At 47.0% G+C, this 26,630-nt stretch overlaps 1 protein-coding gene across 1 annotated transcript in view; it reads right to left on the reverse strand.

Annotated features, from left to right (window-relative positions):
* Nucleotides 1–1,179: 1,179 nt before the first annotated feature.
* The window catches only part of LOC307083216 (uncharacterized protein), a gene marked incomplete at its 3' end in the record, with an annotated part of 26,032 nt that continues 581 nt past the window's right edge, over nt 1,180–26,630 (reverse strand). The window contains exons 2-10 of the mRNA XM_079747050.1: nt 25,924–26,073; nt 25,752–25,823; nt 18,193–18,243; nt 17,810–17,954; nt 17,180–17,337; nt 15,126–15,431; nt 14,095–14,600; nt 1,373–1,840; nt 1,180–1,191 (exon numbers count right to left, since the gene is read on the reverse strand). Of these exons, the coding sequence (XP_079603176.1) occupies nt 1,180–1,191; nt 1,373–1,840; nt 14,095–14,600; nt 15,126–15,431; nt 17,180–17,337; nt 17,810–17,954; nt 18,193–18,243; nt 25,752–25,823; nt 25,924–26,073 (1,868 nt within the window). The remainder of the gene's footprint in view (nt 1,192–1,372; nt 1,841–14,094; nt 14,601–15,125; nt 15,432–17,179; nt 17,338–17,809; nt 17,955–18,192; nt 18,244–25,751; nt 25,824–25,923; nt 26,074–26,630) is intronic.

Here is a 26,630-nt window from a genome sequence, read left to right on the forward strand (position 1 = left end):
TGCTTGCATCAGCTGAGACAGCGGTGGGTCTGTTGACGTCATAAAACACTAACACTGGCGATGTCATCAGTAGCTCTTTTAGCTTCTCAAAAGCTGTGTGTTGTGCGGGACCCCAGGTCCAACCTGTCTTGGACCGGAGCAGCTCGTACAGTGGCTGGCCCACTGTGGACAGGTTCGGCACATATTTACCGAGATAGTTCACCATGCCCAGGATACGTTTGAGCTCGTGGACGTTCTCTGGTGCAGCGAGCTCCCGGATTGCTCGCACCTTTGCTGGATCCGGCCGCACGCCTGTGGCATCGACCACCTGGCCCAGGAAGTTGAGCTGTTCTTGTCTGAGCTTACACTTTTCCTTATTGAGCTTGAGCCCAGCAGACTTGACTCTCTCCAGGACCTTCTGGAGATGGAGGTCGTGCTCTTCCATGTCCTTTCCATACACAACAATGTCATCCATGTAAACTGAGACGCCCTGTAGGCCTTGAAGTGTCTCCAACATTTTCCTTTGGAAAATTTCTGGGGCGCTCGTTATCCCGAATGGTAAGCGCCGGAAACAGTACCTGCCAAATGGCGTAATGAATGTGGTGAGTAGGCTACTCTCACTGTGCAGAGGAATCTGGAAGAACCCAGAGGCTGCATCAAGGCTGGAGAACACCGTTGCTCCACACAGCTCCGCTGTAATCTCCTCTGGTGTAGGTAAGATGAATCTCTCTCTCTTTACCTGTTCATTTAGTTTCTTAAGATCCACACATATACGAACCTTTCCGTTCTTTTTGAGCACGGGCACCATGGGGGCGCACCAATCGGTTGGCTGGGTTACCTCCTCTATGATGCCGTACTCCTCCATGCGGCGCAGCTCCTCCCTGACCTTGGACGTCAGCGGTATTGGGACCCTGCGCGCAGTCTGCACCGCGTACGGGGTGGCGTTGTCCTTGAGCTGTATCCTCACAGGCTCCGTCTTGAGCGTGCCATGCTCTCCAAAGGCACCATGGACCTCCTCGATCCGTTTCACGAGGCCCATCTCAGCTGCAGTGGATCTACTGAGTAGGTTGTTGACAGACCTTCCTCTAATAACATACACTGGGAATGAGTATGAGTTCTTCTTGTATGTGGTGTTAACTTGAAATTGTCCTTTACAGTCTAATTGACCCCCTGGGCTGGTCAAAGATACACTAGTCTGCTTCAGTTCTCTCTCTGGAATGAGCATATTGAAAGTCTCTTCACACATTACACTAGCATCAGCCCCAGTATCGATCTTAAACTTAACAGGAGTTGCACCAAGCAGAAGTTGCACTGTCCACTCATCACTCGCGTTCGCATTCACTGATCCCAGGAAGTATTTACTCTGCTCATCTGCCTCTGTTACTTCCCTCACCGCTTTGGTTTTGCACTGGCTCCGCCAATGTCCGTTCCTGCCGCATTTGTTGCAAGCTGAATTGCGAGCGGGGCATCTCTCTGGATCCTTGTGTTCCGTTTTCCCACACCGGCTGCACTTCCTCCCGTGCTCCGTCTTTCCCGCTCTCTCGGCGTTGCGCTGCCATTTTATATTCGTCTTCCGCGCGCCCCGCACCTCTTGTACGGATGCCGTGGCTGCCATGGCCTCTGCTGCCTGCGCACTGATCTGCATGTTCACTGTCTCTGACTGGCGAACAGACTGTATAGTCTGCGCCAGTGTAAGATCCGCCATGAGCTGCAAATTACGAGACTGCTCTTTATCTTGAATCCCCACGACGATTCGGTCCTGAATATTTTCATCTCTACCCCCCCCGAACTCGCAGTGTTCTGATAAATCATAGAGAGCCCTGATGAAAGTCTCTGCTGGCTCGCCAGGCCGCTGCACGCGCTGGTGGAAAACAGCACGCTCATGGATCACATTCCGCCGCGGGAAAAAGTACTCGTCGAACTTCTCCATCACTATTTTGTAATTATTCTGGTGTCCTGGGTCAGTAAAAGTAAACGACTTGAAAATATTTTCCGCTTCACTCCCCATTGCGTACACCAGGGAACACACTTGTACTTCACCCGACTTCTTGTTGAGCTCCGTAGCCGTCCGATATCTCTCGAACCGCCTTTTCCAGTCGGTCCACTCCGTCGGTTTATCAAAGCTAAAACTCTCCGGTGGGTTGAACTTTGCCATGATTTACACTCTTTGCAAAACCACCGGCCACTTCTGACACCATGTAATAAAACACGGAATGTCCAGACACAGGTAAGTTGTTACTTCTGACTTTATCCAGGAGCTCTCGGGTTCATGTCCACAGCATACATGTGAAGACTCACGTGAAAAGCCCCCTCCCACTGCCGTAACACCCACTAGAGTAAACATCAACAGCTACGTTACGACAGCCGTAAAGCAGAGTACCGTAAACACTCTAATACTCTGACAAGTTTAACAAGCACCAGGTCAGATACTCGACTATTGAAAAACAAACCCTTGCCTTGCTGTTGGCACTCCAACATTTTGAAGTATATGTCGGGTCCAGCCCATTGCCAGTTGTAATATTTATCGACCATAACCCTCTTGTTTTTCTATCTCGCATGTACAATCACAACCAGCGACTCATGGGGTGGGCGTTGATCGTGCAAGAGTACAACTTGGTAATATGTCACAAGGAGGGGTCAGAGAATGTGTTGGCAGATGCTCTGTCTAGGTTATAGCCAAATGACTGCTGTAATTAATTAGGTTACAAAAACCTAAAGGTTTGTGTTTTAAGGGGAGGGGTGTTATGGTTGCGGACCGATGCCCCGCCCTCGTGGGTAAAATCCTCCGTTTGTCGATGGCCATGCAGATGACCATGTGCCTTTCCCCGGACGTGATTGGCTGCTGCATCGGAAAGCCGAGGATCCGACAAAGACAAAAGACGGGCGAGCTCAAGATTCGCGGCAGCTTGTCTCGGATTTGCAGCTTGCCATTTAGGTCTTGAAATGCTTATTTTGTACTTCATTGAGGCTCTTGTTAGCTACCTGGGAACTGGGCCAGGGAAAGTTTGTCAGACGTTATCGAAAACCGACACGCAGTTACACCTTTGTTTGGGAAGACTAGGAGCAGGGGTGCTGTTCCACTCGTGTATTTTGGGGAGCTTTTCTTTGGTTATATTCATTTTGTTGATTTGGACAGCACCCAATGGCCCTTTTCCTTTTGTAGTTTTGCCTCCTCTGTTTGTGTTTAATTGACTACCCCAAGATCCGGGTTGAATAAACAACTTTAAGTTAACCAAAGACATCTGGTTTTATGTTGCCACCCCTTTCGCTAGCGGGGGACGTAACACACACATTAACACACATCGGCTCAGCCACAATATATTAATTAATATATACACCTCCACACACACACATCAATACACATCGGCTCAACCACAATATATTAATTAATATATACACCTCCACACACACATTAACACACATCGGCTCAGCCACAATATATTAATTAATACATACACCTCCACACACACATTAACACACATCGGCTCAGCCACGATATATTAATTAATATATACACCTCCTCACACACACATTAACACACATCGGCTCAGCCACGATATATTAATTAATATATACACCTCCACACACACACATTAACACACATCCTCTCAGCCACAATATATAAATTAATATATACACCTCCACACTCACACACATTAACACACATCGGCTCAGCCACATAGTTACCCTGGTCTCCCCCTCAATAGAATTACATCTCAGTCCACCCCCCACTCACTCTGTTCCTCCCCCTCCTGTAGATTCCACCAAGCAGCGGCCCCCACCACAGACCCGGACTGGTACAGGTACAGCGGAGAGACTCAACGAGGTGGCTGAACAGAACACCATGATGATGGGTCAAAGCAAAGGGAAATGTCCCACAAAGCAATCCCAATCTGAAGCCACCTCTAATGACACCAAGTCTCCTCCGCTGTCCGTCCAGTCCACGAGCACACCCTCACAGCGCACTGTGCAGCTTAGGCTACACCACGCCCTTAATTCGGCCACGTTAAGTCCCCTCACCATCACTCCCGAGCGCCGACGGCCGAGTGTAACCACCGACCCGAAGCCTCGACCGAACAAGACAATATTCAAAGTGACCAGACACGATCCTACGGGGCAAAAAGTTAGGGATTGGACTATTTGATCCATCAAGCCCGTAGGGATCATCAGTGATTCAAACTTGAGCCGGATGCCTCCCCACACACACACAGACGTCCACATTGGCAGTTATATCGGTGCCAAATACAAACACATCACGCAGATCTTAGATGAAAATCCTCCCAATTCACACACCAAGATTGTGGTGGTCGCTCTGGGCATCAACCATAGGGACAACCTGTTGGAGTCGACGACGGACAAACCCGCAGGCCACCATCTATGTCCCCATCATTCATTTCTCACATCATTTAGCTGCACCACATCAGACCCTGTTAACACGACTAAATGCATTCATCACTACATAATACAACTCACCTTCTGAAATACACCACTCTGAATTCCACACAACTCAAGACCACATACATTGGACAGCGGACACTGCATCACACATACTACAACATCGGCTGGCTCAGTTAAACTTCGGGCGGGGGCTACGTCCCAACAGGGACCCCCCCGTCCCCAGGAATCTAACATTCTAAACCTATCCACCGTCTTCCATCTGTCAGAAACGGAGACTCAGCTGCTGCAGAGGGGCGCTGGGGCGACCAATCATCTCCCACTGTGGGAGCGAGTCCTCTGCAGCAGCTGAGTTTATAGAGTACCACCTCAAGCTCATCTCCCGGAAACACCCCAGCTATCAAAGATACCTACCACCTCATCCAAACACTGAATAACACACCGGTTTACACACAAGCCTTTTTATTTACAGTTGATCTAGATTCATTCTACACCAACATGGACATGGATTCTGGCCTGCGGGCTGTCCGCTCTGCACTCCTCCGGTACCCAGACCCCCGACACCCCCCCCAGTCACCTGTTGGAGTCACTGACCCCTCGTCACCCACTCCGTCTCACCTTAACCCCTCGTCACCCACTCCGTCTCACCTTAACCCCTGGTCACCCACTCCGTCTCACCTTAACCCCTCGTCACCCACTCCGTCTCACCTTCACCCCTCGTCACCCACTCCGTCTCACCTTAACCCCTCGTCACCCACTCCGTCTCACCTTAACCCCTCGTCACCCACTCCGTCTCACCTTAACCCCTCGTCACCCACTCCGTCTCACCTTAACCCCTCGTCACCCACTCCGTCTCACCTTAACCCCTCGTCACCCACTCCGTGTCACCTTAACCCCTCGTCACCCACTCCGTCTCACCTTAACCCCTCGTCACCCACTCCGTCTCACCTTAACCCCTCGTCACCCACTCCGTCTCACCTTAACCCGCCTGTGGCCTCCACTGCGGACCCCCACCACCTCCCTAACCCTAACCAGCTTCCCTCCTCTACGCCTCACCTTAACCATCTCCCCTCGCACACTGGAGGGGCCGACTTAGGGTCCGCCCCCGTCCACAGGCCGGCTGAGGGGGGCCCCCACTAGGAGGGCCTGGATCCCTGAGTCAGGTGGTCTTCCCCAACAGGTTCCCTGAGGGGACCCCTGACATCAGGAACGGAGACGATCGGGGGGGGTAGCCACACACACACATCATACCCCTCATCAGCACATTGACACATAACATTACACACACTCCAAACTGAAACACGCATTCACACGCACACAACTCAACAATCCCACACTCCAGAATCATAAAATAATATTGGCCTACTTAAAAAAACGGAACATACAAGATATCCTGGTGCGAGCCCCCTCTGAACACCGAGGCCACTTTCAGCAGCTGGCGGTCTTCAGGAACCAGCACGCCTCCACCTCCAGCCCTGTTCCGCAAAAACTCACCATGCTGGACAAAAACATCATCAACGCCATCACATGCTCCGAACGCCACATCATTTATGTCGGCGAAACAAAGCCCAGGATACTCACCAGACTTAAACAGCAGTTATATACTATACACATAGGCACACTCAACACTCAAACGGTCCAACACTTCCAAACACACCCCATCACCTCACTATTCATCACCGGGCTGGAGATGAAGGCGTGCTGGTGGGACAGACAGAGGAAGGCGGCGGAGCATAGGTGGATAGCCAAGCTTAGGACCCTTCCCCCCTTGGGCCTGAACATCAGGGAGTAGGGGCCGCGCTGGGACGCTGCTGGGGGCGCTGGGGGGTCCTGGGACTCCTCCTTGGGGGTTCCCTGCATGGCGTCGGGTCCACTGTGTGTTTTAATATGTTGCATGTTTTTATCTTTACTGTGTGCTTCCTTTGCGTCATTATTTAACTGAGGCCTTCCACCTCTTTTACTCCCCCATTTATTACAATGGAGGCTTCTTTTATGTGAAAGGATGGTATGAATGTGTGAATGGTTTTTGAATGTGAATGAGCACTTATTTTTCCCTGTGTGTTTTTAATACTTCTTGCATGCTTTTACCATGTTTTTATAGATATGTATATTTGTAAATTGTTACATTAAAGGGGTTCATGTATTTTTCACCCATGAATTCCTCAGATTGCAGTATGATCCTTTTTTATTCCTATATTTTGTATTCATGTGCAAGATTTAATATTTATAAGAGGACGTGTATGGATGGGTCTGGATGCGTGCATAAATGTGTTTGTATGTGTCTCTCTCTATACATATGTTTATATGTGTACATAAATATATATATATATATATACATATATATATATATATATATATATATATATATATATATATATATATATAGATATTTGTTTATATGTATGTGTGTGCGGTCTTCAGATCCCGCCCGTGTGTGTGTGTGTGTGTGTGTGTGTGTGTGTGTGTGTGTGTGTGCGTTTGTGTGTGTAGTGTACCACATGAAGGCGGACGGCTGGGTGAAGGTGTGTAAGGAGGACGTCTCAGAGCTGATCCACAGATACAGGAAGGACATGTTCTGACCTCTGACCTCCCACCTGGAGCCCCATGTGACCCGGCCAGAGGACGGGCTCTGACCTCTGACCTCCCACCCGGAGCCCCATGTGACCCGGCCAGAGGACGGGCTCCTGATCAACTCTCATCATCACATCACTCATGATCACCGAGCGTCGTGTCCAGGAATGTTTTAATAAAGCGCTGAGAGCAGAACGCTGGGACTCCTGTGAGCTCATTACACCAAACATACCCAACGCCTTTAGTTTCAGGACGTTTTCATCTACAAGCTTCAGTTAAAACCCCTAAACAGCGTCGCTCTGGTACATTGGAACTCCCCTGAAAAGGTGATGAGTGATTAGTGATTAGTGACTTTTCCTTTGTTTTTCCTGACCTTCCAAGCCCTCTAAGACAGACTTCCAGTGGTGGCGTCAGATAAAACATGAAGTCTTGGATAAAGTGAAGTGAAGATTCAGTTAAGCCTGTAAAATGTGCATCCGAAAAGTTTATACACACAATTTCAATGTGTTTGAATCACACATTATAGCCAAGCTTGTGTTGTTGTTAGTGTAGGATCAATAGGTCGATTAGTGAAGCTCCAGATTGATGCTCCGTTTTCCCCTCGACGCATACCTCACCCAATATCCACAAAAATGAAGTTTAAAAGGTTTACTTGTCAAACGCAAACTACAAAAATCCTTTTCCACAAGATGAGGTTTTGATTAGTGGTGAGAGATAGAAAGAGAGGAAAAAGAGGTCAAAAAACTGTGTGGCTCCACATTGTTATCCTGACTGTCTGTCACCGGTAGGTAACACCAATAAGTTCCTCTCACACTTCAAAATAAAGTAACTAAATGTGAGCATACAACAAAGATATTGCAAGTGAATTTCAAAATAAAATTCTATGTTTTCAGAAGTAACACAATTGACTATTATATTATTTCACTTTTGAAAATCCATAAAATATGGATTTTATGGATTATGGATTCATGGAACCCCTAAACAGCATCGCTCTGGTACATTAGAACTCCACTGAAAAGGAAGTTCATAAAATATGAACTTAAATAAAGTAAACAGGCATTTAGGCTCCTACATTGAGCATGAATGCTACGTTCAGGTATCCAAATGATCTAGTGGTATTCAGGTTGGCTACAGGCTACGTGATAACTAAACCAACATCTAGACATTGGTAATTCATGAATAGTAGTTATTGGTAATAAATACATTGTGGTACATCGTAGTACTCGGTGTCCGTGACAACCTGACGCAGCGCGCACTGTGAAGAGAACACCAGCCTGCGTGGGGGGGGGGCTCCTGGGTCTTCACCACCCACCGGGTCCTGACCCCCGTCCCGGGGAAGTACGAGTTGCTAGGCAACGGCGCCCTGGTGGGGCACCGGGTCCAGCGGTCCGAGGGCGGGACCTACACCTGCTGGGTGGGGGAGGGGCGTTGCCAAGGGCGACCACGGCGCTGGAAGTGCTGCTGACTCCGCCCTCCAACGGACCCCGCTGAGAAGAGAGAGACCCCCCAACCCGTCTACAGGGCTAGACACACACACACACATGAACTCACATAGACACACACACACACACACACATGAACTTACATAGACACACACACACACACGAACTACATAGACACACACACACACATGAACTTACATAGACACACACACACACACACACACACACATGAACTTACATAGACACACACACACACATGAACTACATAGACACACACACACACACACACACACACATGAACTTACATAGACACACACACACACACACACATGAACTTACATAGACACACACACACACATGAACTACATAGACACACACACACACATGAACTCACATAGACACACACACACACACACATGAACTCACATAGACACACACACACACACACACATGAACTTACATAGACACACACACACACACACACATGAACTTACATAGACAAACACACACACACATGAACTCACATAGACACACACACACACACATGAACTTACATAGACACACACACACACATGAACTTACATAGACACACACACACACACACACACATGAACTTACATAGACACACACACACACACATGAACTCACATAGACACACACACACACATGAACTCACATAGACACACACACACACATGAACTTACATAGACACACACACACAAACTCACATAGACACACACACACACATGAACTCACATAGACACACACACACACACGAACTCACATAGACACACACACACACACACACATGAACTTACATAGACACACACACACATGAACTCACATAGACACACACACACACACATGAACTTACATAGACACACACACACACACACACACACACACATGAACTTACATAGACACACACACACACACATGAACTTACATAGACACACACACACACATACACACACATGAACTCACATAGACACACACACACACATGAACTCACACAGACACACACACACACACATGAACTCACATAGACACACACACACACATGAACTTACATAGACACACACACACACATGAACTCACATAGACACACACACACACATGAACTCACATAGACACACACACACACATGAACTTACATAGACACACACACAAATGAACTTACATAGACACACACACACACACACACACACATAAACTTACATAGACACACACACACACGAACTTACATAGACACACACACACACATGAACTTACATAGACACACACACACACACACACACACACATGAACTTACATAGACACACACACACACACACACATGAACTTACATAGACACACACACACACACATGAACTTACATAGACACACACACACACACACATGAACTTACATAGAGACACACACACACACACACACAGGAACTTACATAGACACACACACACACACACACACATGAACTCACACAGACACACACACACACACACACACACACACATGAACTTACATAGACACACACACACACATAAACTTACATAGACACACACACACACACCCACACACACATGAACTTACATAGACACACACACACACACACACATGAACTCACATAGACACACACACACACACACACACATTAACTTACATAGACACACACACACACACACACACACATGAACTTACATAGACACACACACACACATGAACTTACATAGACACACACACACACACATGAACTCACATAGACACACACACACACACACACACACACAAACTTACATAGACACACACACACACACACACATGAACTTACATAGACACACACACACACACACACACATGAACTTACATAGACACACACACACAAGAACTCACACAGACACACAAACACACACACACACACAAACTTACATAGACACACACACACACACACACACACACACACACACACACACACACACACACACATGAACTTACATAGACGCACACACACACACATGAACTTACACACACACACACACATGAACATACATAGACACACACACACACATGAACTTACACACACACACACACATGAACTTACATAGACACACACACACGCACCCAAACACACGCACACACGGGAAACGGGGGGGGAGATGGGGTGGGAGAGGGAGACGGGGGGGAGAGGGAGACGGGGGGAGAGGGAGACGGGGGGAGAGGGAGACGGGGGGAGAGGGAGACGGGGGGAGGGAGACGGGGGGGAGAGGGAGACGTGGGGGAGAGGGAGACGGGGGGAGGGAGACGGGGGGGAGGGAGACGTGGGGGAGAGGGAGACGGGGGGGAGAGGGAGACGGGGGGGAGAGGGAGACGGGGGGGAGAGGGAGACGGGGGGAGGGAGACGGGGGGGAGAGGGAGACGGGGGGGAGAGGGAGACGGGGGGAGAGGGAGACGGGGGGGGAGAGGGAGACGGGGGGGGAGAGGGAGACGGGGGGGAGAGGGAGACAGGGGGGGGAGAGGGAGACGGGGGGGAGAGGGAGAGGGAGACGGGGGGAGAGGGAGACGGGGGGAGAGGGAGACGTGGGGGAGAGGGAGACGGGGGGAGAGGGAGACGGGGGGGAGAGGGAGACGGGGGGAGAGGGAGACGTGGGGGAGAGGGAGACGGGGGGGAGAGGGAGACGGGGGGGAGAGGGAGACGGGGGGGAGAGGGAGACGGGGGGAGGGAGACGGGGGGGAGAGGGAGACGGGGGGGAGAGGGAGACGGGGGGAGAGGGAGACGGGGGGGGAGAGGGAGAGGGAGACGGGGGGAGAGGGAGACGGGGGGAGAGGGAGACGGGGGGGAGAGGAAGACGGGGGAGAGGGAGACGGGGGGGAGAGGGAGACGGGGGAGAGGGAGACGGGGGGGAGAGGGAGACGGGGGAGAGAGGGAGACGTGGGGGAGAGGGAGAGGGAGACGGGGGGAGAGGGAGACGGGGGGAGAGGGAGACGGGGGGAGAGGGAGACGGGGGGAGAGGGAGACGGGGTGGGAGAGGGAGACAGGGGGGAGAGGGAGACGGGGGGAGAGGGAGACGGGGTGGGAGAGGGAGACGGGGGGGGGAGGGAGACGGGGGGGAGAGGGAGACGGGGGGGGAGAGGGAGAGGGAGACGGGGGGAGAGGGAGACGGGGGGAGAGGGAGACGGGGGGGGAGAGGGAGAGGGAGACGGGGGGAGAGGGAGAAGGGGGGGAGAGGGAGACGGGGGGAGAGGGAGAGGGAGACGGGGGGAGAGGGAGACGGGGGAGAGGGAGACGGGGGGGAGAGGGAGACGGGGGGGAGAGGGAGAGGGGGGGAGAGGGAGACGGGGGGGGAGGGAGACGGGGGGGAGAGGGAGACGGGGGGGGAGAGGGAGAGGGAGACGGGGGGGAGAGGGAGACGGGGGGGGAGAGGGAGAGGGAGACGGGGGGAGAGGGAGACGGGGGGAGAGGGAGACGGGGGGAGAGGGAGACGGGGGAGAGGGAGACGGGGGGGGAGAGGGAGACGGGGGGAGAGGGAGACGGGGGGAGAGGGAGACGGGGGGAGAGGGAGACGGGGGGAGGGAGACGGGGGGGAGAGGGAGACGGGGGGGAGAGGGAGAGGGGGGGAGAGGGAGACGGGGGGGAGGGAGACGGGGGGGAGAGGGAGACGGGGGGGAGGGAGACGGGGAGAGAGAAAGAGAGACAGAGTGTCCGTCCGTCTGTCTGTGGTTTCTTTCCACAACCGACACAGAGACACTGAGAACCCCCCCAACCAAAACCAAGGGAGGAAAAACAATTGTGGTTTTATTTATAATTTCTGATTAATATTAGGTCTGTCAAGCGATTAAAGAACATAATCTAATTAATTACAGGCTCTGTGATTCATTAATCTAAATTAATCTCATACTTACATTTTTCCAAGAAGGTATTTCAAAAATAATTTAATTCAAGTAAATGATGGCAGATGAGTGTCTTTCATTAACATACGGTGCATATTAAGATCAAATGAATAACATGTCCATCTCACTCAGGATTCAATGCATCTCAGTCGAGTGTGGCTTGACGAGGCTGGCTGCTAGCGCCAGCTTCAGGGGCGGTGGCAGCTCGTACCTGCCAGCTTGCTACCAAACGTTTTGCGTTGAGGTGATATTTAAGGGTTGAAGAACTCCGGTGATAGGAAAATTCCTTACTACAGAGATTGCAGATAATGGTGTTCCTATCTACAGTTCCGTCTGGGAGTTTAAACTTGAACTTTCCGGGCCGAGCAGCGTCTTCTCGTCTGCCTCCATTTTGTTTCAATGCAAATGACGCACCGGGTCAAAGGGCACTATAGAAGTGCGATTAATCTGCGTTAATTTTTTTAACGCGTTATTTTTTCTGTGATTAACTAATCAGAATGAACGCGTTAATTTGACAGCCCTAATTAATATATTATTTTTCTTAAGGCACTTATTGAAGCATTATTCACAAAAAAAACGAGAAATCATCTGCTGTACACACGAGAACATTCAATTGGATCCACCGAGTTGTTTATTGCAATTATGCTTTATTAACAAATACAACAGAAAAATAGTCCCTTACATGTACACAATAAACAGGAGGACTAAAACAATAGAAGCAGAAGACTTTACAAATCATCAACAGGTGTGCACATATCTTTAATAACTGAGCATGTTCTGTGGACGCTTGGTTCCCATCAGAACACAAAAAATCAAGATTCAGTTTAAAGTAATTTGCAACATGCAACATTATCCCATAGACCTCTTGGTTATTATTAATAAAACATAAAATCTGCTTTAAATCAGGTTGTAAATCAGGGTTATAACAAAAATGATGATATCAGAGCCCTTAAGACCAAAACTGGTGACGTCTGAAAATATACAAACATTTACAATCAATAGGTATTTTATATACATTTCAAATAATAAATGTGCTTCTCTAACTATGGAAGATCTTAAAAGTCTTTTCATGGTTTATCATACTATACTTTCTAGAAGAGAGAGAGAGAGGGAAAGAAAAAGAGAGAGAGGGAGAGAGAGAGAGAGAGAGAGAGAGAGAGAGAGAGAGAGAGAAAGAAAGAGAGAGAGGGAGAGAGAGAGAAAGAGAAAGAGAGAGAGAGAGAGAGGGAGAGAGAGACAGAGAGAGGGAGAGAGAGAGAGAGAGAGAGAGAGAGAGAGATAGGGAGAGAGAGAGAGAGCGAGAGAGAGAGAGAGAGACAGATACAGGGAGAGAGAGACAGGGAGAGAGAGAGAGAGAGAGGGAGGCAGGGAGAGAGAGAGGGAGACAGGGAGAGAGAAAGACAGAGAGAGAGAGAGAGAGAGAGAGGAAGAGAGAGAGAGAGAGAAAAATAGAGAGAGTGAGGGAAAGAAAAATAGAGAGAGAGAGAGAGAAAAATAGAGAGAGAGAGAGAGAGAGAGAGACAGAGAGAAAAATAGAGAGAAAAAGAGAGAGAAATAGAGAGAGAGAGAGAGACAGGGAGAGAGAGAGAGACTATAACTGCCACAGAGACACTGAGTCATCAGTCCTCTCAGTGTGTGTGTGTGTGTGTGTGTGTGTGTGTGTGTGTGTGTGTGTGTGTGTGTGTGTGTGTGTGTGTACTGCAGCACTGCAGCCGACGGTCCTCCTCCCCCGCGCCCGCTTTTTTTTTCTCTACAACCGACACAGAGTCACTGAGCTCCCCCTCCTCCCTCCCCCTGGGGTCCCCCCCCACCCTACCCTAACCCCAGGGAGGAGGTCCTCCTGGGTGAAGGAGGACCAGAAGGTGTGGAGGTGTGTCAGTGTGTCTGAGGACCCTCCTCCACCTGGGGACACTCTGTAGAAGGACAGAGAGCCAGCAGGCCGGTCCAGATACACTCCTACTCTGGTGGAGCCAGCGGGGGGGAGAGGGAGGACTGTTCTCCTACCGTTGTACTGGGCAGAGTAACCACGATCAGAACAATAAAGACCCCAGGACTTGTTGTTCAGTCCAAGCCTGCTGTCACCACCCTCTCCTCTCTTTGTGATTCCTCTGTATGTCACTCCTATCTCAACAGGTCCTTCCCACTCTACCTCCCAGTAACAGCGGCCAGTCAGAGCCTCTCTACCCAACACCTGGAGCGGGGAGTCAAATCTCTCTGGGTGATCCGGATACGACTGGTCCTCTCCAACCAGCGTCACCTTCCTGTTGTCCTCAGACAGAGAGAGGAGTCTGTTGGCCGTGTTGGGGTCCAGTGTGAGTTCACAGGCATCTGAGGGAGAACCAGACATGATGAGCTGCTGAACCGCTCTTCATCCTCATCATCATCCTCATCATCATCATCATCACTAGTACTGTTCTCCTGCGCTCTATGTACATATACATAGATATGTACACATACATATATATACATATGTACACATACATAGATACGCACTTCAACATTTACGTTATGAATAAATCAACAACAACGTTATGAATACATCAACAACAGTGTTATGAATACATCATCAACAGTGTTATGAATATATCAACAACAGTGTTATGAATATATCAACAACAGTGTTATGAAGATATCAACAACAGTGTTATGAATACATCAACAACAACGTTATGAATACATCAACAACAGTGTTATGAATATATCAACAACAGTGTTATGAATATATCAACAACAGTGTTATGAATACATCAACAACAGTGTTATGAATACATCAACAACAGTGTTATGAATACATTAACAACAACATTATGAATACATCATCAACAAACACCTCTCTTTGGATGCAGGACTTACCAAAGACAAGCAGTTGAGCGCTGTGATTGGCCGTGCCAGCGCTGTTGCTCGCCATGCAGCAGACCGTGTTCACGCCATACCCCACCCCTCTGACGAAGAGGAAGCCCCTCTCCACCCAGGCCTCTGATTGGTCGTCTGTGCCGTCCCTCTCCAGGGGCCTGCCGTTGTGGAGCCACTCTACTGTGGGCTCCGGCGTGCCGCCGGCGTGGCAGGTATAGCGGGCCGTTTGGCCCACGGGCAACACGTGGGTAGAGGAGTGGAACTCTGTGATGCTGGGGGCCTCCTCCTCCGTGGGCATCACTGAACCTGAAGAAAGCAGGAGGAGAGGAGTGAACGTTTACAACACGGATCTAGAGATGCAGCGTCAGACACTCCCTTCACTCTGTCCTAACACCTGTCCACTAGAGGGCGACCAAGGGGATTCACCCCCAGTATTCTCGCTTGCCTCTTCATACATGATTGAATATCACAGCAGTGTCTACAAAGATCTCCCAGGGAGGGGAAGTCACTCCAGCGCAGAGATTAACGAGGCGGGGGCGGAGCTTGTAGAGAAGAACGCAAAACCGTTCAGCAGCTCAAAGAGAAACTAGTGCAGGTGAACCCAGAAAGGGTTGACCCTTGTGACCTGAGGAGACCGCAATAGAAACATGACCTCAATAGCCCACAATAGAAACCTGACCTCAGTAGACCACAATAGAAACCTGACCTTAGTAGACCACAATAGAAACATGACCTCAATAGACCACAATAGAAACCTGACCTCAATAGACCACAGTAGAAACATGACCTCAATAGACCACAATAGAAAAATGACCTCAATAGACCACAATAGAAAGCTGACCTTAATAGACCACAATAGAAACATGACCTCAATAGACCACAATAGAAACCTGACCTTAGTAGACCACAATAGAAACATGACCTAAGGAGACCACAATAGAAACATGGCCTCAGTAGACCACAATAGAAACATGACCTCAATATACCACAATAGAAACCTGACCTTAGTAGACCACAATATAAACATGACCTCAATAGACCACAATAGAAACATGACCTTGGTAGACCACAATATAAACCTGACCTTAGTAGACCACGATAGAAACCTGACCTTAGTAGACCACAATATAAACCTGACCTTAGTAGCCCACAATAGAAACCTGACCTCAATAGACCACAATAGAAACCTGACCTTAGTAGACCACAATATAAACCTGACCTCAATAGACCACAATAGAAAGCTGACCTTAATAGACCACAATAGAAACCTGACCTCAATAGACCACAATAGAAACCTGACCTTAGTAGACCACAATAGAAACATGACCTAAGGAGACCACAATAGAAACATGGCCTCAGTAGACCACAATAGAAACATGACCTCAATATACCACAATAGAAACCTGACCTTAGTAGACCACAATATAAACATGACCTCAATAGACCACAATAGAAACATGACCTTGGTAGACCACAATATAAACCTGACCTTAGTAGACCACGATAGAAACCTGACCTTAGTAGACCACAATATAAACCTGACCTTAGTAGACCACAATAGAAACCTGACCACAATAGACCACAATAGAAACCTGACCTTAGTAGACCACAATATAAACCTGACCTCAATAGACGACAATAGAAACCTGACCTTAGTAGACCACAATAGAAACCTGACCTCAATAGACCACAATAGAAACCTGACCTTAGTAGACCACAGTAGAAACCTGACCTCAATAGACCACGATAGAAACATGACCTCAATAGACCACAATAGAAACTAGTGCAAGTGAACCCAGAAAGGGTTGACCCTTGTGACCTGACCTGAGGAGACCACAATAGAAACATGACCTCAATAGACCACAATAGAAACCTGACCTCAATAGACCACAATAGAAACCTGACCTCAGTAGACCACAATAGAAACCTGACCGTAGTGGACCTAAACACAACAACCTTTCAACTCTTAAAGAGTGTATTTACTGTATCTACGGCACAGAGAACAGAAAGGAGGAACCATTCTCCACTCATGAACACAAACAAAGTCTGCGGACCCTCTTTGTTCCGCTCAGCCTCCAGATGATCCAGGTCTACGCTCTTCTCACAGATCCAGTGGTGCAGTCTGTAACACGGTTCTTCAGACCAGCCGTCCTCCCCTGCTACGACACAGTCTCTTGCTCCACCGTCATCGCGTGGTTTGACGTGTCTCCAACTGAGAACCACGAGGAGGAGACAGAGGAGGTCACTCTGTCACTCTCAGAGAAGAGATGCTGCTGAATAGAGTCTTCAGCCTTACCTTGAGGTCATGGGGGTACCATCCACCCACTTGAAGGTCCCCTCTGTCTCTCGATCACTCAGTCCAATCCAGGAAGGACCCATCAATCTGTTGACAAACACCTGTTTCCAAAGGAAATAGCATCTGTTGTCATGGCCACAAAGTACGCACACACACACACACACACATACACACAAACGCACACAGACACACACAGTCTCTCTCTCTCTCTCTCTCTCTCTCTCTTTCTTCCTCACTCACCCACTCACTCATTCACACAAACAATATGTCTCTCCCACACACACACACACACACACACACACACACACACATACACACACACACACACACACACACACACACACACACACACACACACACACACACACACACACACACACACACACACACCAGCTCTTCTCTGCTGTTGATGACCACCAGGTCTGCCTTCCTCTGCAGACAGTCTTCTCTACTGGCCCTCCAGCCCTTCTTAGTAGTAGAAATAAGGTAGAAACTCTTGTCGTGAAACATCCAGCCCTGAAGTGTCAATCCATCTGTTGAATGTATAAAAGAAAATCCTGAACAAACAGAGAACTGTTTATCTCACGGTCTTCGTCACGGACACACAACCCTGAGACCTGACCTTAACAGACCACATAGAAGCATGACCTTAAAAGACGACAATAGAAACCTGACCTTAGTAGACCACAATATGAATCACAAAAGCAGATGGTGTTTTTGAAATGAATGTTAATGACGCGGTTGATTTAATAACTTGGATAAAACCCTCACCGAGTTCACCCAGTAAGTGCTCTCTCCCCTCCCTCCAGGGTGACGGTGAGTCTAGAACAGAACAGAGGAATACAGAAGATAAGAGCTCTAAAACAGAACAACATCGTCTCTAAACATCACAGGACCCACAGCCAACCAAACACAGAGTCCATAATATTAATACTAATTCAAATAGCAATAACTACAGTCATCAATATCATTATCGTTGCTATTGTTACAACTATTCATTTTAGTAACACAAATTCTAACAAAAACAATAATGATCATTATCATTGCTACTATTACAACTAGAGGATGAGCGCGCGCAGTGCACCTCTAGTTGTAATTAAACCCATAGCTATAATGTGGAAACCCCAGTCGATATTGTATTTCATTTCTGAGCGCATAATATAATAACATTTTGCCTATTATGTTACAACGTATAACATTTCGGTTCAGCTATTACGTAACGAAGCAAGCCTAATAATTGTCTCTTTAGTTATGAACCGAGCATCCTTTGTCCATTGTCCCCCACGGCCGATAACCACCGCTGTCTCCACCTGTTGTGGAAGAGGGAGAGACGTGGAGAACCCGACGGTCGGTTCATTATATTGTAATGACCACGGAAGAGGCAGTGGATGAAGTATTGATTAGACAGAGATTTATTAGATACCACCGCCAATAAACCGTTGGAACACACAAGACCGGTAACCATAGCCAAGGGCGTAACTTTGGGTCTACCTTTGGGGGGGTTAAACTCGCGGCATATTTATTTAATCAATCATCTTCTTGTGTAAAAGGTAACATGCCAATTTGCCGTTCCTGTATTAGAAATACATTGCGATACCTTTACTGATTTTGGCTTCTTTTTGACTATTTATGCCATAATGACACAGTAGTAAAATTCAGTGTTTAAGCATTAGTCAGCAGTGGCAGCTTCCACTTAATTGATTTTGTGTGTGTCTATCTTATGAAAAAAACACGCAAGAACTTAAAGATTAATCAATTGCATCACTGTATTATTGACACCTACATCCAGCAAATTCACACAATTCAATACAAATGCACAATTCAATAAACATATTGTCGGGCATCACCAGCTCAAACTATCAACATCTAAACAAAAGCAGGTAAATACAAAAGAAGTATAAAAGCATTTCACATAAAAGCACCAAACACCTGTTTGCGTCTTGGTGTAAAAGAAATGAACTGTGCACAAATTGACTTCTTAGTTAAGAGGTCCAATTTGTCCTGATGGATGTTGCACACTGCAACATGGTTCAGCCTCTGCTGTGACATACTTGTGCGTAACCAAGTTTTTAATCGTCGAAGAGCACTAAAGCTCCTCTCTGCCTCAGAGGACGAGACTGGTACCACAAGGAGTAATCTCATCAGAGTTTCGACTTCGGTAAATAATCCTCGCACCTCTGCTGGCAACTCTCTGATAATGTGTGTAGCCTCTCCACAGGAACGGTACATGTAATTGTGTTTGAACATCGGTAGCTGGATTTCCAGCAGCTGGGCATTAATTTCTGGGTAGTCATGAACCACCGGATCAATATTTCCAGAAAGCAAGGTGTTCTCCAGCTTTTGGAGGGTAAGAAGACCACCCTGCTGGAAATGTTCAGTGAACTGTGTGTGAATGGTGTCAAGTACCTTATAAAACTCAACTCTGTAATATTCTATAGGAGTTTTAGGACTGAATCCACTTGATTCTCCATAGCACTTGGGTGGTTGTCGAACTCTTGGCATTGTTATGGGTTCTAAGTCTACAGAATTCACAACTGTAGATGCCCTCTCAAAAAGGTGTTGGAAGGCCTCATCACTCCTCTTGCCATTGAGAGTAGACTGAACCTTACAAACAGCAGCCCGCATACCAGAAACAGTCTCTGTCCTTCTCTGAAGAGACCTGTTGAGACACTCTAGCTCTCCAATAACTGCTTGTGCCATCACAAGACCAACTACAGTGCTGCCTCTCATAAACTGCTGAAATAGACCATTTGCAGTGGTTGCAGTGGGAGAGTTAGTCCCTGCCATTTCCTCTAAGGCAGTGAGGATTGAGTCATACTGTGTTAAAACAGAATGGATGGCACCGTGTCTGACGGTCCACCTAGTAGCACAAAGTGGTTTCAGGGCACTTGAGGTTCCGTGGTCAGATATCGCTATCGTATGAAACATATGTTTGAATTTGCCAGACTGTCCACACAAAACTCCTAATTGATGAACCCAGTCAAGGGCATCTCGCACAACTATAGAAGCTGTGCATGCCTTCTGTGCTATCAAATTAACACAGTGTGCTCCACAGTGCACATACAAAGCAAGTGGTTGTTTCTTCCTAATGTGAGCCTGTGTTCCAGAATATTTGCCAGACATATTTGCTGCGCCATCATATGTCTGCCCACGCAGAGCTGACAATGGCAAATTTAGTCTGCAGATAACATCTAATACTACATTTGCAAGAGATTCTCCTGTGGTCTCATGCACTGAATACATCCCAATGAATTCCTCATGAGGATTTAAGTCATGATCCACATAACGAAGACATACAGATTCTTGTTCTTGACCTGATATGTCTTGTGTCCCATCAACAATCAAGGCAAACTGTGTGACTGGGAGGCATCTAATAGTGTCAGCTATTCCTCTTATAATGTCTTTGCTCATTATGCCTAGTACCTCGTTTTGAATGAGAGGACTTGTGTAATCCTGCTTGCGTGTCTCTAACCACTTCTGAAAAGCAGGGTCATCCTCTGCCTTTTCTTTCAGATGTTGGGATAGATTACCCTTCTCTTCCACATGACCTCGTAGCGGTAAACCTTGCCTAGCTAAGTATTTGATTGAGCCTACAATCTTCATCAATCCATACCTTGCTTCCTCCTGTTGTCTGGCAACAGCTGAAGAAAGCTGTGAAGCTATAGTGTTACCTTTTTGTGCATAGATGTTCATGGCATGGATATGCAACTGACTTTTTGCATGTTGTGAGAACTTCTGGATAGCTTTTTTCCAATTTCTAAAGCCTACACTCACAAAGGCAGGGTCACACTTGCTTGCATATGTTGGCTGATTCAAAAAAACCTTGGCACAGTGAAAACATATGACTCCTTGTAAAGTGGCACTGTAATGTAACCAAGGAAAAGTTTTGAACCATTTCTCTTGAAAAGACAACACACAGTTATCTCGCTTCTGCACTACTATAAGCTTAGGGTCAGGTTGTGCAGGCTTTGTGCAGGTGAGGATGTCTGAAACATCAAATCCCTGGGGCTCAATATCCTGTAACATATGACATGAAAACTTGTCACTCTCTGAAATAACAATCCTATTAAATGAATGTATTGATCAATAATGCTCTTCACAGCTAAATTATGTTCCCTTGTGTTCTCACCTGCTCATTTGCCTGACTGCTGCCCTCATCATGTGACCCTCTGTGGGGAAACCACAGCAACCAAATTACTTACTTTACACAAGATCTCTCATTCAAAACTAAATACTAGGCACAATGAGCAATGTCAAGATAAGTCAGCACTTTTTGAAAGGGCATCTACAGTTTTATTTACACTTAAAACCCGTAACTGGGATTCTGGGATTCCTCAGAATTAAGAGTATGTTACAAATTAAATTAATTATTATTCATATTATTATTATAACAATGCCTAGAGTTTGACAACCCCCCAAGTGCTATAGTAGAGAATCAAGTGGTTTCAGTCCTTAAACTCTTATGGAATACTACAGAGTAGTATGCAGTTCAGTGTTCTGACAGTGTATGGCATGCACAATTTTGTTTGAGGTCTCTTACCTGGTCATCTGTGCCTCCTGCGCTGCCTGTCTCTGTGCTCTCTCTCCCTCACTTTGGCCATCTGACCCTTTGTCGCCTCCTCTGTCTCCTTCTTCTTCTCTCTCTCTCTCTGGTCACCTGACCCTCTGTCTCCTCCTCGCTCTCCTTCAATTGCTCTGTCACCTCCTCTGTCTCCTTCTTCTCTCTCTCTCTGGTCACCTGACCCTCTGTCGCCTCCTCGCTCTCTTTCAATTGCTCTGTCACCTCCTCTGTCTCCTTCTTCTCTCTCTCTCTCTGGTCACCTGACCCTCTGTCGCCTCCTCGCTCTCCTTCAATTGCTCTGTCGCCTTCTCTCTCTTTCTGGTCACCTGTCCCTCTGTCGCCTCCTCTCTCTCCTTCAATTGCTCTGTTGCCTCCTCTGTCTTCTTCTTCTCTCTCTTTCTGGTCACCTGACCCTCTGTCGCCTCCTTGGCCATTTCCCTCTCTTTCCCTCTTCTCCTGATATATAAAAAAATATTAAATGGGTTGAGAGGTGGTATCGATATCAGTTTTGGAGAATATGTGTTCCCTCACCAAAAAGTTGTAAAGCATTTTAAACTCCTTTTGCCCACTTACTAGCACATTTAGACTGCTACACATTTTTGTATAAAATAATAATAATAATAATACCATTATTATTATTATTATTATTATTAATAATAATAATAACAATAATGCTGTTTCAATGTTTCCTACGAGCAAGCCTACTCACATGCACCGTCATTAACCGTTGTGTGTGTGTGTATGTGTGTGTACAGTACAGGAGTGCACGCTCAAAAGGAGTGGTGTAACCTCTGAACTAGCCCACAGGAGCTAGCTGTCAATGGATGACATCTCTAAGTAAATTAATGCATTCCCCCAAAAAACTGTATGTGTGACTGTATGGGAGCAAACAGCAATTTGGTCTCTGTACTCACATTGCATTTTACCCACCCGTAACCGAGTACGTTTGAGGCAGTGGGTTCTAGAATCTTAGTTTGAGGACGTCTATCGATGCCATTACAACGTAGCCTATGCTAATCATATAAAGTTCACATAGTTAGCTAGCTAGCTCTTACAAAGCGGGAAATAAATATCTGGCATGAATCAGGAATTATTCAGATCGTCTGGTTTTACTGCACATAGCACACCAACGATACTGTTTGAATGTGAAATTATGCTCTCAATCGAAAATTATTTTGTTTCTCCACTGATACCTCTTTATTTTGAGGGTTTATGGGGAAAGTGAAGGTCCCTCTCCACTTTAAATGGAGGCGTAAACTATCCAGGTAGTGAAAAAATATAGAGTGGATGATAACACCTAACTTAACAATACGGATATTTACCTCCTTATCGTCAGGATTTTTACTCCTTTTGGCTTTTGGCTCCTTTGACGACCAACAATTAAAAATTGTTGTCTGGCCCTGGCTGCCTTTCAGTGTCCTTTTCATATCCATTCATAGTTAGCATTAGTCTTCTCTTACTATTCACCCCAGCGACCTTGCGAAATAGTTCGGGTAATACCAAGTAGTCGGTGGGCTGGGGGGGGGGGTACATTATAGATTATCAAAACATGATACTATCTTGCTGACAAATTAAATTAATAAAGAAAACAAACAAGGTATTAATTCAGAATATTAAATTTTTTTGTTCATCTGAATTATGTGTGATGATATTGAGGGGGTTATATTAGCTGGATCTGATTATTGAGGGGGTTATAACCCCTCTAACCCCCCCGTAAATTACGCCTATGACCATAGCAACGGCGGTAAACAAACCCCTCGAAGCCCAATCCCCACGCGCTGCGGCCATCCGGAGCTCACACAGCTTTTGGCCGTGATAATATGTATTATATGATATAGATTTCTATGTATTATATGATATTATTTAGATATAGAGCTCCAGGACTGTAACGCAAGTGCTGTACACTTCCTTGTTATTTGGATAACCCTTCTGCTGTTGGTGTTATGGCGCATAACACGTCAGACTCTCGTCTCTGGTATTTCACAACGAGACTCGGAGTGGGGGTTATCTCAGCCATGGTTGAGAGAAATTGGGGGAAAGGAACTTTGGCTTTTCCCCCTGAAGTACATGAACCACGACATGGAGGAGAAAGGGATTGTTGCCCGTGAATGTCTCCCGCTTGAGCCCCGCTTCCCGCTGCCAAGGGACCACCACCTCGTTGCTGCAGGAGGCGGTGGTGCCTAAGCGCTGACTGCTGCCGAGGCAGCGAGACCACCGCGGTCAACATTCTCTTTCTCCTCCATGTCGTGGTTCAGTCTACTTCAGATTGATGTGGACGTGGAAGAACCAGAGACGTCGGAGAACCCAACGCGGTCGTTTGAGATTCATAATATCGTTTGGAGGCTCACACAGCTTTTGGCCCTGATAATATATATTATATGATTTAGATATCTACGTATAATGTGATATTATTTAGATATAGAGCTCCAAGACTCTCGCCGGAGCACCCGGAGTGTTCTAGAATATTTACAGAACACGGCCAAAGGCTGTGTGCGCCTCGCCATTGCGATACATCCATTGTAAACAGAGCACATGGTACTGTGGCCGCAAGCTGCTCAGGGCCACACCCCCACCCTCCTCCTTGACCCGCCTCTCTCCTCCTCATTTGCATTAAAGCGACAGACACCGAGACAGCGCATTTGCGGAAAGATCAATGTGCGACTGGCTCGTAGTGGCTGTAATTCTGCACCACGGCTGAATTTCGGGAACGTCTTCAAGTACTGTGTTTGGGGCCTACTAATATCCATATTAAAGCATCCACAAAGTAGCATTCCATTGGACCTTTAATTTCCCATAGCACAAACACTGGGACAAATGCAGTTGATTGCTTGTTTAAACAGGGTGAGAAAACCGGGAGTGGAAGGACGGGACCATATAATGTTCAGCTAACTGTTGGGTTACAGGGGTAATTGTTTAATGGAAAGTGTAGTATACTATGCATACGAATCAATCATTCAATAGCTTTTACTGTTATTCAGGGCTCAAAGTGCATTGATACTTAAAAAATGCACGGCAACTACTATTGGTTAGCTAAAAATAATAATAACAAACTTCACTAAAATTGTGTTCAAGTAACAACAGCTAAGGCAGCAACCTACCTAACTATAGTGAACTAAAGCACGGGCTTGTGTGGTGGGGGGGGGGGGGGGGGGGGGGGGGGGGTGTGAGGGCAAGATTGCAGATTGTACATTGGCTACCTGACGTGGGGGATGTTTTTTTTTGTTAACAGAAGAATGCGTCATTGAGATTAAACATCTCTTCAAGTGATCTGGCCAAGACAGGCAGCAGTAGCCTACAGTCACACATAGCCTACACATGAAACATAAGAAAAATAAAACAACTAAAACAGTCGGCAGGGGGGAGGGGGGATTTCTATATCGCAAGACATTTCGGGAGGCTCAGGAGGTGGATAATGCTTAAAGAAAAATAATGTTTTGCACAAAAGTGTCAATGATAGACATAAGGCTCAGGTGGGAGAGTGTGTCGACGGCGGGGCTGTTATCTCAATGTCTTGAAACGTCTGCATCAGCGCGCCCGTGTGTGCAGTGTGTGTCCGTGTGCGTGTGTGTTCGTGCACGTGTGTGTGGATTGTGTGTGCGTGTGTGTATGCAGTGTTTATATGTGTGCGTGCGGTGTATGTGTGCTAACCCTATTATTATCCCTGAATCTAACAAAAACAATATGTATCATTATCATTGCTGTTATTACAGTCATTAATATGATTATACTGTATTGTAATTCTATTCAGGATGATATGATTTAGACTCACTGAAGCGCAGGGAGATGAGGAGAATACTCAGCAGTCCGATGCTCACAATGACAGTGATGTGAAACCATAGAGCTGTTCAGGAGTAGGACACACACACACACACACACACACACGGTCACTTTGGCTAAAAGAGTTATTATTTCTTTTAAATACTCTATAAAGGGGCACCTACCAAATCTTCTCTTCCTGATCTCCTCCCGGTCCAAAGACGTGTCCTCAGGTTCCTCAGAGAGTCCAGGGTCCGGTTCAGAGATGGTGACCATTGTTGCTCCCTGACGTCTTCCACGGCTTCTGAACTTACCCTTCTTCTTTGCTCTACCAGCTGGAAAAACAACGTCACTTGTGATCATTCTGACCAACTATCAGCTTGCAATCTGATACCATCAGTGTAAGGAAATGTTTTTCTTCTACTACACACAGACTCACAGACTCACTCAAGCACACACACACGGACACACAGAGTAATGTACACAGATATATTCATACTGCGTGGCTGTCATTCACAGTCCAGACTCCCTACGGTCTGCAGAATCCCTCCCCGTCTTGAAGAAACACCTGAAGACCTCTACTGAGAACACCTCAGTAAGTGATGACTGGTACTGTGGCTCTCGTGTTTAGAACACACTTAAGCAGAGCAAGTGCTGGTCTCTAGCATACATGTTATTATTCCCTCATTATTGACATGTACGCACACATAGTTTACAGTAATACACACAGAAATACATACGTACACACACAGTAATCGAGGGGGGACAACATGTGGCCTGCGTGTCACCACGGTCTTTCACATCGGCCCACGCAGAAAATATGAGGACATGTATTGTGGGATAGTTTGAGATATGTTCATATTAATGACAAACTTTATATAATTATGTTAAA

The sequence above is a fragment of the Pollachius pollachius genome (genome assembly GCF_949987615.1).
Source record: "Pollachius pollachius genome assembly, chromosome: 11".
NCBI lineage: Eukaryota > Metazoa > Chordata > Actinopteri > Gadiformes > Gadidae > Pollachius > Pollachius pollachius.